Here is a 12,985-nt window from a genome sequence, read left to right as displayed (position 1 = left end):
AGGAAAGAAGAGGTGCTGGTGTATGGAGGGAAGGTGAGGCTGCAGTGACCAGGAGGGGAGCCCTGAATCCTGGAGGGGGAAGGGATCTTCTCCCCACAGCGCTGGAAAAGAGAGAGCTGCACCTTGGAGTTGGCTCGGGCGGGCATTAACAGCATCTTCCCTGGATGGGGCACATAGAGTCACCCTAGAGGTGCCACCCTGCCGAATTAAGGAATAAATTACAGCTCGTTAGAGGGGTGGCACTGCCCCCTGAGCCGGGGTGACACAGGGCTGGCTCGGGCTGCTCTGCCCTGCCCTTGCTGTGTGCTGCAGCCATGGCCAGCCTGCCCGGAGCAGCCGCAGGACAAGGACACTGTGTTTGCAGGCTGGCCCTGCTGATGGCCGGGGAGCCACAGAAAGAGCTTTGGAGCAGCTGCCCGGGCTGGCACGGCTCGGGGATGTGGGATGTGCTGACTTCGAGACCTTGTGGTGAGCCGAGGTGAGATCACCGGGAACAAAACGATCATTACAGGCCATTCATGTCACAGCGTTCATGCCTCTGTGTTTGCTTGCAAGCAAAACCAGCAGCTAATTTGCAAGGCAGCCTTTTGTCCCGGGGCCTTTGATCAATGCTGGCCTGTGTTAATGTTTCAGGAGGCTATTGATTTCTGCAGCAGCTTTTGTTCCTGAATTTATGTGCCCTGGCTTTCAGCAGCACGCACTGTGCATGTTTGATTAAAGCTCATTTGACTTCTCGCAGTGAGGCTGGAAGCTGTTTTTGCTCCCTGTTTGGGGAACCAGAGCTTGCCTGACTCAGCCCTTTGTGCTCCTGCCTGTGCCACCCGTGCAGGGGCAGGATGGGGTGATGCTGCCAGGCTGAACCCCCAGCATTAATCCCTCGGGCACACAGTGGCATCCTGGGCAGCCAGGGGCGGAGGGGGTCCGGCAGGGAATTCTTTCAGTGGGTACCTGTGTGAGGTGCCCTTCTGTGTGTGCTCCCCCCCGACTGCCCTCTTTCTCCTGAGCCCTTCCCTGAGTGCTGCACTGTGCAGTCTGACCAGGAACTGGCAGTACAGAGCATTCTTTAGTCCTTTCATCTGTGCATTCTAGCTGGGGTAAATCTGGCTGTTGAATAAATGGACTTTGACTTCATCTTTATCCCTGTGCAGTTGTGACTGCACTTCTGAGCCAGTCTCAGGGGGAAAAAGCGTTATGGTCATGAGGCTGGCATTTTCTATAAATATCCACAGTTTCTTTTTTAAAGTTTGCTTTATGATCTGCATGTATAAGTTGTTAAACTTCCCTCGGGACCTGATGGCTTTGCAATGTGTAAATGGAGCTCTAATAGGTTCCCATTCCCTATTTTATGATGGGAGGAGAACAGATTGGTTCCTACTCTGCTGTTGCCGTGTGTCAGAGGACACATTAATTCACTGACATAAAGACATGGGATTTACTGACCTGCTCCTTGGTGCTGACACCTCAGATTTGGTACAAATGAATTTATAGGTAAAAAACGGCCGGTTTCATTTGCAATACTTGCAGGCTGTGCAGAGCGTTGCAAAAGCCTCCCTGCAGAGCCCAGCCTGGCTCCTGGCACAGCACAGCCCCAAGTGGACAAACAGCTGGCCTGGGTGGACTTTGAGCCCACTTACCGGGCTCAGGGAAATGGCATTTCTAAAGCAAACACGTGCAGGGAGCAGGCAGGAGCAGAGCAGGGTGCTGGGCTCAGAACTGCTGCTCTGCCCAGCGTGCCATGAGCTCATTGCCAGGCAGCTGAATTCAGATCCTCTGCAGGAGACACATTTCTAATATCTTTAGTAGGGCTGTAGTCCTTCAGGATCAAGAATTGTAGGTAACGTTTTGCCCACTTGCTCCTCCTCCCCAGCCATCACTGTGAATATTTGTTATTTTAACATACGATACACAAACACAGTTCCATGGTGGGATCAGCAGCATCATCCCAGTCTGTGGCAGCACCGATTAAAAATGATCTGTTCTGCTGTTGCCAGAATGCGGTCGTGTTCTTTCTTCTGGGGTTTCTATTTTTAAATTAGGCACTGGTAAAATTCTTAAGTGTCTTAAATGTCAGCAGTTAATGTCTAGAACAACATCCTCCCTTTGTCTTTGGAGTGTTTCAGCGGTGCAGGTATTGGTTGTGGCTGTAATTGCTTGTTTGGGGCCCGGGGGAGGGTTTGGATTCAGGCAGGGTCGTTATTGGAGTTAACTCCTGCTCTGCCCGGAGCAGGGGCTGCAGGATTTCCCCACGGAGGCAGCAGGCCGAGGTTATTTGATCAAATAAAACACAGTTCAAAGAAGCCCTTTTTGTGGGCAATTCAGGTATGTTTGTTCTGATGTTGATTTTTTCCAAGGGGCTGGTTAGAACTTCTCCGTTTTTCTCTTGCAACTTGAAAGCAACAACACCTTTTACCTTAGAGGCAGACAAGTCGCCAGGAAATGATGGGGTTTCAAAGTAAGAGAAAAGAGATTAAAACCACATGCTGTTCTTTGGTTCAGCCTTGCGTCCGCAGGTTTGAATGGCAGCTGCTGCACTTCCTGAATGTAAGCCAGATTCATTATGCTGTGAAATTATCACTCATTTCTCTAGGTGTGCTCTTTTAACTGCTTAATTAATTTAGATGTGGGTATATATATTCAAATTAAAACACGATTTAGTGTGGTGGGGTTGTGTTACGGTTATAGACTCGTTGTTGAACATGTTTGTACTCAAACTTCCAGCTCCTTACACAGGAATGTTGAACAATGGCTGACAAAATGGCAGAGTGTGTTTGGGCTGAGCCTTGTTCTCTCTGTGGGCAGCAGGAGCTGGGGCAGGTTTGGGGTGGCTGTCAGAGCAGGTGCCGGGGGATGCTGACAGTGACACTAGGGCACCCTCTTCTGAAGCATCCAGGCTGGCTCCTGGTGCTTCCCAGCCTCTTTCCTTTCCTAGGGGAGGAGTGAAAAAGCATTTATTTCCTTATTTTCCTCCTCTGCAAAAGTAGGCAAAAAATAATGAGGGTTTTTTGTGTGTCTAACCCGAACAGTTCTTTTTTTCTGGCTGAAATCCATCGCGATTCTTCCTGGAGCAATCCCTGCGCGCCCCCAGCGAGCCAGGGGAGGCGGGGAGCTGGCAGGCAGGTGTGCAGGTCCCTCTGACCCCGTGCTGTGTGCTCTTGTGTGCTTGCAGGGGGAGCTGATCACCTTCTACTACTACTGGAAGAAGACCCCCGAGGCGGCGAGCTCGCGCGCGCACCGGCGGCACCGGCGCCAGGCCGTGTTCCGCAGGATCAAAACGCGCACGGCCTCCACCCCGGTCAACACCCCCTCCAGACCCCCCTCCAGCGAGTTCTGTGAGTGCAGCCCCAGCTGGGCACTTGCTCTGGGCAGGGCAGGGGGCAGCAGCCCGGGAATGGTGCCACACCTTCGGGGACAGCGGGGAAATGGAGCGGGGGCGGCCGCCCTCTCTGCTCCTGCGCCTCGCTGCTGCAGTGGGGAAGGTGGCTGTGATCAGCCAGTGATTTGTGCAGGCCTTAAACATAAAAGCATCCTCTGAGGATGGAAATGCTGCCCTGGGATTGGGTTTCCCTACTCTTTTTCTTGGTGTTGTGTTGTATTTTCTCCAGAGGCTTGTTACAGTAATGGGGATTGGAAGCACAGGAGGAAGGAGGGAAGGAAGGAAGTGCTCCCTGCCTTTGGAAGGAAGTCCCTTCCATCCTTCTGGGTGACCCCTCCCCTCTGCTGGAGCTCAGGCTGTGCTGCAGCCAGCACTGCCTTAAGCAGTCTTGGAGGAGCAGTGTCCAAGCCAAGAGCAGTTCCCCAGAGCAGTGCCCGCTGCCTTGCACAGGGTCCCTGCAGGGACAGAAACCTTTGTCCATATGGGAAAGGTTTGTTACCCTGGGAGGGTTAAATCTTCTAAACCCACATGGAGAAAAGGGGCTGTGGAAGGCAGATTGGCAGCTGTAAAAATGAATGTGGGCAGGAGGAGGATGTGGGGAGCAGCTGGACACAGAATTCTATCCAGGGTAGGGAGGGAGCAGGAAAGGGCTGGGAGCTTTTCCCTGCTGAACTGGTGGGATTTACTGCTGGTCTCTGTGTGCACAAGGAGTGAGGATCTGGACTCCACAGCTCAATCCCACATACTCAGCATGTGAGAGCTTGTGGCTGGGAGGGCCCATCCTTACGGATCTGACTGCAGGATGAGAATCAGAATTCATTTAGCAAAAGAAAGCAAGTGCTAGCCTGGGGTCAGCTCTGCAGTCAGGGTTTGAACACCTGCAAGTATTAATGTAGGAATCAGGGCAGTGGTAGCAATTAAATGTAACCCTGTGTTAATTTGAAGGGTAACGAGTTGCTGACAAATGCTGATGGCAAGTACTGGAGAATCTGTAAGCTTTAATCCATAAACTGTAACCTGCATGTACAAAACATCCTCTTGGAGCCTTTAGAAAAATACTGTTCCTGTATCAAGGACTTCTCTTCTAATTAAGGATTTGAACAGAAGAGGCCTGAGGGCTTCCTGCTTGTGCCAAATTATAGCCCTGTTATATTGTGAATTTATAGTAGTGGGACTAGAAAAATGCAGTGCTCTCAAAAGGGAAATATTTACTCCTCAGTTGTTTAGAAGGTAAGATACAGTTTTTGTGATGTCTGCATATTTTCAGTGGTTTAGATGCTGCTTTTGAGCTCATAGATGTGTAATCAGCTAATTTGCCACAAAGGAAAGGGACCCTTTGCATATCCTCTTCTTCTTCAAAACATGACATTTTTGCAGTGTGAGTGTGCCACAGGTTAAAACTTTGAGTCCTGGAGTAAGGACAGGAAAGCTGGTGTTAGTTATCCTTTAGTGCCTCTCATCCAAAAGGATCTCAACGTGTTTTTCAAACAGGTCCATTGTATGTAAGCATTGATTTCTCCACCCACAACACCTCTACTGCTGGGTAACAAAATAAAAACCAGAAAAGCCACTACAGGACCTGTTCATGGAATCTTGTAGGTTTTAAATACAGAATATTTCAGTTTAAATTTGACCAGATGATAGAGATAAATCCCTTTTCTCTTCAAAATTGTGGGTTTGGAACACAGCCTCTTGAACTCCCCATGGATGGGATTTGAATGACAGCTTACCTGGAAACGTAGCACATGCTGAATCAGAGGTTCCAGGAGTTGTATCCCTTGGCACATTCCTGGAATCCTCTTTAACCTGCAGCATGATGAGGTCTGGGTTTGCTCAGTTTGAAAAATCAGAAATAATGGCCATGCAGGGCAGGGTGGGCATGGGGAGTCACCATCTATTCTGCTTAATGCTTATTTTAGCCAAGTAGGAGGAAGTAGAAAATCCTGCTGAGTGTTTATTTTCCATTTTCCTCTTTCTCCCACCCTCAGTGGACCTGAGCTCGGCCAGTGAAGATGACTTTGACAGCGAGGACAGCGAGCAGGAGCTGAAGGGCTACGCCTGCCGCCACTGCTTCACCACCAGTATGTGCCAGTGCCCCTCCCAGTCCCTGCTGGGGCTCCCCTCTGCTGCTGCCTGGGGCTGGCCTCAGCCAGCAGGAGCAGCTCCTGAGCTGGTACAGCTGTTCACAGCGGTGTGGGGTGAATCAGCTAAAATATGCAGCGTTCCTAACAGAGTTAATCAGGCTTTGCCATTGCAAATTAATACTGCGGTGACAAAGGAGAAGCCTGAGGTAGACATTTAGACAGGAATAAATCTGCATAATCCATAATCTAGGTAATCAATTTGTGACATAATGAGTCAGTGTTGGGCTGTGGCTGTCACACACAAAACTTCCTGGTGCTGCACCAAATCTGCTGTGCATCAGCCCCCTTCCTGTGGCTGTTCCCAAAGGTTGCTTGATGCTGGGGCATTTGCAGCTGAAAGTGGAAGCCCCAGAATGGGGAAGGAAATGAGAGGTTCAGATCTCACTTCTCTTGCAGAAACCACAGCTTTGAAGAAGAACAGCTGCTTTTTAGCTCCCAGGTAGAGCAGATAAGGTTTCTCTCTGTGCCTCAAAGCTGTTGTTTCTTAAGCAAGCAACCATAGTTGGTAAAAATTGAATATTGGGGATGTGCGCTGGGACAGGACAGACTTTTCCAGAAACTTGTCCAACTCAGTTAAAAAAAGCTGCTTTTCTATGGGTAACAATTACTGTGTTTGTGCTGGGCTGGGGTGCTCTGTGAGGTGCTGAGCTGTTGCTTTCCCTGCCCCAAGCCTCCAAGGACTGGCACCACGGGGGCCGGGAGAACATTCTGCTGTGCACAGACTGTCGCATCCACTTCAAGAAGTACGGGGAGCTGCCGCCCATCGAGAAGCCCGTGGACCCCCCTCCCTTTATGTTCAAGCCTGTGAAGGAGGAAGATGATGGCCTCAGTGGGAAGCATAGCATGAGGACACGGCGCAGTCGAGGCTCGGTGCGTGTCACCCTCTTCAGTGCGGGGCTAAAAGGAGCCAGAGCCCTGGGCTGGTTTGCCATGGGCTGTGCCCGCTCCTGCTGCCTGTGTGTGCCGGGGCAGCTTTGCTCAGGCTGAGCTGTCTCTGGAAAAGGGGATGGAATGTCCCTGCAGGCTGTGTTATTTCTCTGTCATGATTGGCAGTGGGCTGTCACCATTGCAGATCCTGTGCTAGTAGTACATGTCCTCCTTCCAGCTGCATCCTGTCAGAGGTGTGCCCTTGGGAAGAGTTAAAAAAAATAAGATGCTGTTCATGTGGTCTCCTTATGTTACTGGAGTTAAAGCCTCTTCCCTACAGAGAGCTCTGCTTTGCCTCTGTGGTTGTGACTCGGCTGGGGCACTAGGAGCCTTCCTGGGAGCAGCTCTGGGTGATTTATCTTGGCGTTGGGTTTAGCTGACGGAAAGCAGCAGATAGATTTCTTTCCTTGCCCTTCCCTCTCCGTCTTTCTGAAGAAGATGATGTGACCATTGATTCTAAATACCTTGTGAGGCTCCACTCTTGGGGAGTGTTTGCTTTCGTAGTCAGTCCTCCAAAAATCTGCCAGAATGGCAGGGAAACAGCATTAATTATTAAAATGTACTCTCCTGATCCCTTACTGCATAGCAGGAGCATGCTGGAACTGGGGTTTAGACCTTGGCCTTGACTGCCAGCAGATGGAGTATTTGTCACGGAACATGGGGGTCCTCTCCTGCCTCAGGCACCCTTGTGTGTGTGCTGTGTATTGGAACATCTTCCTAAATGCCATTTCTAACAGACACTGCTGATTAAATAATCAGCACTTAATACTTAAGGATTTGCTCCTTTTACATTGGAGTCCGGTTGGGCTTTGGAGGAAGAAGGAGCAAAGCGAAACGCTGCAGCTTTTTGCTGCCAGGCTGTGCCAGGACCGTGCTCCCGTGGCCCTGCCGGGGCAGAGCGCTCCGAGGGCTCTCTGAGTGCTGGGCTGACCCAGGCTGTTGTCCCCAGATGTCGACCCTACGCAGTGGCAGGAAGAAGCAGGCGGCCAGCCCCGATGGCCGCACCTCGCCCATCGCCGAGGACGTGCGCTCCAGCGGCCGCAACTCGCCCAGCGCCGCCAGCACCTCCAGCAACGACAGCAAGGCCGAGTCTGTCAAGAAATCCACCAAGGTAACCCCACACCTGGGCTCTCCCGGCCAGGAGAGGCCTCTCGGGCAGGTGACCCTTCCCTTGGGCTGCACACCTGAGGCCTCTCGGGCAGGTACAGGAGGCTGGGGATTCGCTCTGTGCCCCAAAACCCCTGTGAGTGTGGATAAGGCAGAGCGTGGGGCAGCCTGGAGCTGGCCAGGGAGGGGTGGGAGTGATCCAACCTCTCCAGTAGCCCCACGTCTCCTCACTGCTCTCAGTAAAGTAATCCCTCCACTCTGGATGCAAATGCAAGCATTAAGTTCAGGGGAGTAATGCAGATAAGAAATGCTGAATTTAAGACAAGTAGACAGTTTTGGGGATTTTTTGTAAGCAGTACTTAATCTTTGTTTACAAAGGAGGATGAACATTTAGTAATTGAGTCTGCTTCTGCTACTGTTTTCTGGAGGTGTATTTGCTTGATTGTTCAGAGCAAGCTGACAGTTGAGTCTGTTCAAATGAATTGAGTGCCTTTCCAAGAGAGTTCTAAAGAAACAAAGCCACATGAGGCTGAAGGCTTACCATTAAGCAGTGTGAATTGAGAAGTAGCAAGTTAAAAATAAATATTACACAAAAAAACCAGTCAAAATTAGGATGGAGGAAGTTTTCACATTATAAAACTGAAAACTTGGCAGAATTTGAAGTTAGGTAATTATGTGGTGCACAGAGCTTTTCCAGGCCATAGGAGAAGGTAGTAATCTCAGAATAGCTATTCACTGTTGGCCCTGTATTTGAGGGGATCTAAAAATATTCCTCTCAAAATATCAAGAGTAGAGCAAGACTTTCATGTAGCAGAAGGAGGCTTATCCTGTCTCCTGCAGAAATTCTGGCTCTGTCTTGCACCAGTTAATAACTGTGTTGTCTCTGTTGGAAGGGTAACCTGGGCCTGTTGATCTCCTGTGAGTTCTTGATGGACTTGGTCCTGCCCAGCTCTCTTTAAAATATTCCTTCATATGAGGAATGCTTTATGCACTTTGCCTTTTTCCTACTAGTTTGGTGTGTATTGGAGTGCTCTTGAATACTATGTCAACTCCTGAGTTCTGCTGCTCCTTAATTTGTGTTAAAGAGGGTGGCACTGGCGTACACTTAACTTACTTTTGCATTTACACCACTAGTAAGTGTTGTGTTCTGTTTCCTTTGTGGCAGAAGATAAAAGAAGAGGTATCTTCTCCTCTCAAGAATTCCAAGAGGCAGCGGGAAAAGGCAGCATCTGACACAGAAGAACCGGACAGGTCCAATGCCAAAAAATCCAAAACTCAAGTGAGTCCCACAGAGGAGTATTTCCTCTTAGGAGAATGGTTGGAGGTGGGGAGGGGGTGCAAATCTGGTAACAAACCAAAAACATTAAATCAATTTAAGCCACAGCAAATTGTAACTTAATCTGTGGCTGGAAAGCGACCAATGTTATAATGTGTTCCTCCTGCTGAAAACAGTGGACTGATACGGGGGAAGTCCAGAAGTTGGGTTTTTTCTTTGTTTTAATACAAATATCAGCTGTATAGGAGTACACTGGATTGTTCTCCACTGCTTTCCTCCATTCTTTTTCCATTTAAATTTGGGTTTTTGTCTTCTCTGACAAGTTAGAAGACCACCACTGGAGTTGTCACGAGAGAAATCTTTTCCACTGCTGGTCACCCTCATAGTGAAGAAGAGTTTTGCTATGTTCAGCAGGACCCCTCCTGTATTTCAGTTTGTTCCTGTTGTCCCTGGGCACTGTGGAGGGGTCCTGGTTCTGCTGTTTTTGCACTTCCCTTGGGTGTTTGTGTTCCTGTGCTGGTTTAGGCCCTGTGAGGTTCAAAGGGTACCTGCCCCTATGTCTGCGCAGCCCGTGTGACAGACCCCGTCCTGTGGCACACCTGGGGTGTACCGGTGTGCTTTTCCCTGGCTCAGTGCTCACTGCTGCCTCTCCCCACAGGAGATCAGCAGGCCCAACTCCCCCTCGGAGGGAGAGGGCGAGGGCGAGAGCTCCGACAGCCGCAGCGTCAACGACGAGGGGAGCAGCGACCCCAAGGACATCGACCAGGACAACCGCAGCACGTCCCCCAGCATCCCCAGCCCCCAGGACAACGAGAGCGACTCGGACTCCTCGGCTCAGCAGCAAGTGCTGCAGGCGCAGCCCCAGGTGCTGCAGGCCCCGAGCGGCTCTGCCCAGGCTGCAGCTCCCACCCCGCCGGTGCCAGCCCCGCTGCCGGCGCCGCCGCCCGCGTCCGGCGCCGCCCCGGCGCCCGCGCAGGCGTCGCCGCCCGCGTCCCAGCCCTCGGGCCAGCCCCAGCCCTCTGCGCCCCCGGCTCCCCACTCGCACATCCAGCAGGCCCCCACGCTGCACCCGCAGAGAATCCCGTCGCCTCACCCTCCGCTGCAGCCCCTGAGCGTGTCCCAGAGCCAGCCCGCGCCCGCGCCGGCGCAGCCCCCGCTGCACGGCCAGCCCCAGCCCGCCCCGCACGGGCTGCAGGCGCAGCCGCTGCTGCCGCACGGCCCCGCGCCCGCCCAGCCCTTCTCCCTGCCCGCCCAGCCCGCTCAGTCTCAGGTGCCCCTCCAGACGCAAGCCCCGTCCCACTCGCACTCGGGGCTGCAGGTGACGCAGCCCGTGCTGCCCGGCGCGGCCTCGCTGCAGCAGGCGCAGCCTCCGCGCGAGCAGCCGCTGCCGCCCGCCCCCATGGCCATGCCGCACATCAAACCTCCCCCCACCACCCCCATCCCGCAGCTCCCCACTGCTCCGGCCCACAAGCACCCTCCCCACCTCTCGGGGCCGTCTCCCTTCTCCATGAACTCCAACTTGCCCCCGCCGCCCGCTCTGAAGCCCCTGAGCTCGCTGTCCACTCACCACCCTCCGTCAGCGCACCCTCCTCCCCTGCAGCTGATGCCTCAGAGCCAACCTCTGCAGTCCTCGCAAGCCCAGCCTCCCGTTCTGACCCAGAGCCAGAGCCTTCCCCCTCCTGCCAGTCACCCCCCCTCTGGACTCCATCAGGTTTCCTCGCAGCCCCCCTTCTCCCAGCACTCCTTCGTGCCCGGGGGCCCCCCTTCCATCACGCCTCCTTCGTGCCCCTCCACCTCCACGCCGCCCACCGTGCCTGGCATCCCTCTGCAGACCCCCATCTCCACGTCAGCAGCTTCTAGTGGGACGGTGCCCGTGGTGACAGCCTGCACGCTGCCACCCATCCAGATCAAGGAGGAGGTCCCCGATGAGGCTGAGGAGCCCGAGAGCCCTCCGCCTCCACCCCGGAGCCCATCCCCAGAGCCCACGGTGGTGGACATCCCCAGTCACGCCAGTCAGTCAGCCAGGTATGGAGCTTTCATCAGTGCTCTGCTTTCCCTGCTTTATACTCCACTGTCTGTATGTATAAAACCAGTACAGTACAGGTAATTTTATCCTGGCTTTCTGGGTGGTGTTGGTGGTAGTGTTTGGTCTAAGTGTAGAATGATATTTTTCAGTTTGGACATACAGTTCTCAAATCCCACGCTCTTGCGCCTTTCCCAGGGCTGAGCTCTTCTCTCTTGTGTTCCTTTCAGGTTCTATAAGCACCTGGACCGTGGCTACAATTCATGCTCCAGGGCAGACCTGTACTTCATGCCTCTGGCAGGATCCAAACTGGCCAAGAAGAGAGAAGAGGCCATCGAAAAGGCCAAAAGGGAAGCAGAGCAGAAAGCCAGGGAAGAGAGGGAAAGAGAAAAAGAGAAAGAGAAGGAAAGAGAGCGGGAGCGCGAGCGTGAGAGAGAAGCGGAAAGAGCTGCGGTAGGTGCAGCTCTGGCTCGGAGCTGGGGAGGGAATTGATGGCTGGGTCTGACCTGGGGGATGGATGCAGGATGCAGATCCCCAGGGGCACTTTAATTCTGGCAGGGGTCTCTGAGCATGGAGCTGTGTGTATGGACTGAAGTCCAGCCTGCTCTGAGCACCTCCTGACCTGCCTGCCTGTCTTCTCCTTAGAGGAAAGGGAGAGTTTCTGCCCCTGGTCTGGTTCTGTGGGAGGCCAGAGTGGCTGGGCAGAGCTAGGCCAATTGTTGGCATTTACCTTGAGCAGGAGAGCGCAGTGCAGACGCAGTGAATGCCTTTGTGTCCTGTCCTGGAGAAGGGGCTGGCGGTGGAGGGGAAGTGGGTGTGTGTGTGGCTCCCAGCCGGCTGTGTGACCTGAGGCTCTGTCCCCTCTGTCCCCTCTGTGCAGCAGAAGGTGTCCAGCTCCTCGCACGAGGGCCGTCTCGGCGAGTCGCAGCTCAGCGGGCCGGCCCACATGAGGCCTTCCTTCGAGCCGCCGCCGACCACCATCGCGGCCGTGCCCCCGTACATCGGGCCGGACACGCCGGCGCTGCGGACGCTCAGCGAGTACGCGCGGCCCCACGTCATGTCCCCGACCAACCGCAACCACCCCTTCTTCGTGCCCCTGAACCCCACGGACCCGCTGCTGGCCTACCACATGCCCGGCCTGTACAACGTGGACCCCGGCATCCGGGAGCGGGAGCTGCGCGAGCGCGAGATCCGCGAGCGCGAGATCCGCGAGCGGGAGCTGCGCGAGAGGATGAAGCCCGGCTTCGAGGTGAAGCCCCCGGAGCTGGACGCGCTGCACCCGGCCACCAACCCCATGGAGCATTTCGCCAGGCACGGGGCGCTGACCATCCCGCCCGCGGCGGGGCCTCACCCCTTCGCCTCCTTCCACCCGGGCCTGAACCCGCTGGAGAGGGAGAGACTGGCGCTGGCGGGGCCGCAGCTGCGGCCGGAGATGAGCTACCCGGACAGGCTGGCGGCCGAGCGCATCCACGCCGAGCGCATGGCCTCGCTCACCAACGACCCCCTGGCGCGGCTGCAGATGTTCAACGTCACCCCCCACCACCACCAGCACTCGCACATACACTCGCATCTACACCTACACCAGCAGGACCCCCTACACCAAGGTGAGCCCCGGGAGCTGGGCACTGCCCTGGGGAGCAGCTCAGGATGGGCCTGACCCTGGAACTCAAATAGGAAAATCCTGTGCCCCAGGAGCTGGGCACTGCCCTGGGGAGCAGCTCAGGATGGGCCCAGTCTGACCCTGGGACTCAGACAGCAAAATCCCTGTGCCCCAGGAGCTGGGCACTGCCCTGGGGAGCAGCTCAGGATGGGCCCAGTCTGACCCTGGGACTCAGACAGCAAAATCCCTGTGCCCCAGGAGCTGGGCACTGCCCTGGGGAGCAGCTCAGAACGAGCCCTGGAACTCAAATAGGAAAATCCCTATGCCCTGGGAGCTGGGCACTTCCCTAGGAAACAGCTCAGAACGAGCGCAGTCTGACCCTGGAACTCAAACAGAAAAATCCCTGTCATCATGTCCTTGTTGTGGTTCTGTGCTGTGGAAGGTTGTGGTAACTAAAATGCAGTTACTTTTTGTAGGGTGATGGTAACACCACGGTGGTCTTCCTTCAGACTCTCACTGGGAAAGGATTGCTGGT

At 54.1% G+C, this 12,985-nt stretch overlaps 1 protein-coding gene across 4 annotated transcripts in view; it reads left to right on the top strand.

The window, feature by feature from the left end:
* The window catches only part of RERE (arginine-glutamic acid dipeptide repeats), a 163,139-nt gene that overhangs the window by 145,033 nt on the left and 5,121 nt on the right, over positions 1–12,985 (top strand). For 2 of the 4 annotated variants that reach the window (XM_084219998.1, XM_084220001.1), the window contains 8 exons: positions 3,167–3,329; positions 5,362–5,454; positions 6,188–6,387; positions 7,394–7,555; positions 8,717–8,830; positions 9,486–10,852; positions 11,081–11,303; positions 11,731–12,454. In XM_084219998.1, coding sequence (XP_084076124.1) covers positions 3,167–3,329; positions 5,362–5,454; positions 6,188–6,387; positions 7,394–7,555; positions 8,717–8,830; positions 9,486–10,852; positions 11,081–11,303; positions 11,731–12,454 — 3,046 coding nt within the window. The remainder of the gene's footprint in view (positions 1–3,166; positions 3,330–5,361; positions 5,455–6,187; positions 6,388–7,393; positions 7,556–8,716; positions 8,831–9,485; positions 10,853–11,080; positions 11,304–11,730; positions 12,455–12,985) is intronic. The other 2 variants (XM_084220000.1, XM_084219999.1) reach the window with 2 other exon arrangements.

The sequence above is a fragment of the Fringilla coelebs genome (genome assembly GCF_963513975.1).
Source record: "Fringilla coelebs genome assembly, chromosome: 22".
Classification (NCBI taxonomy): Eukaryota; Metazoa; Chordata; class Aves; order Passeriformes; family Fringillidae; genus Fringilla; species Fringilla coelebs.
The sequence above is the reverse complement of the archived record's forward strand: the minus strand, read 5'-3'. Positions and strand labels throughout refer to the sequence as shown.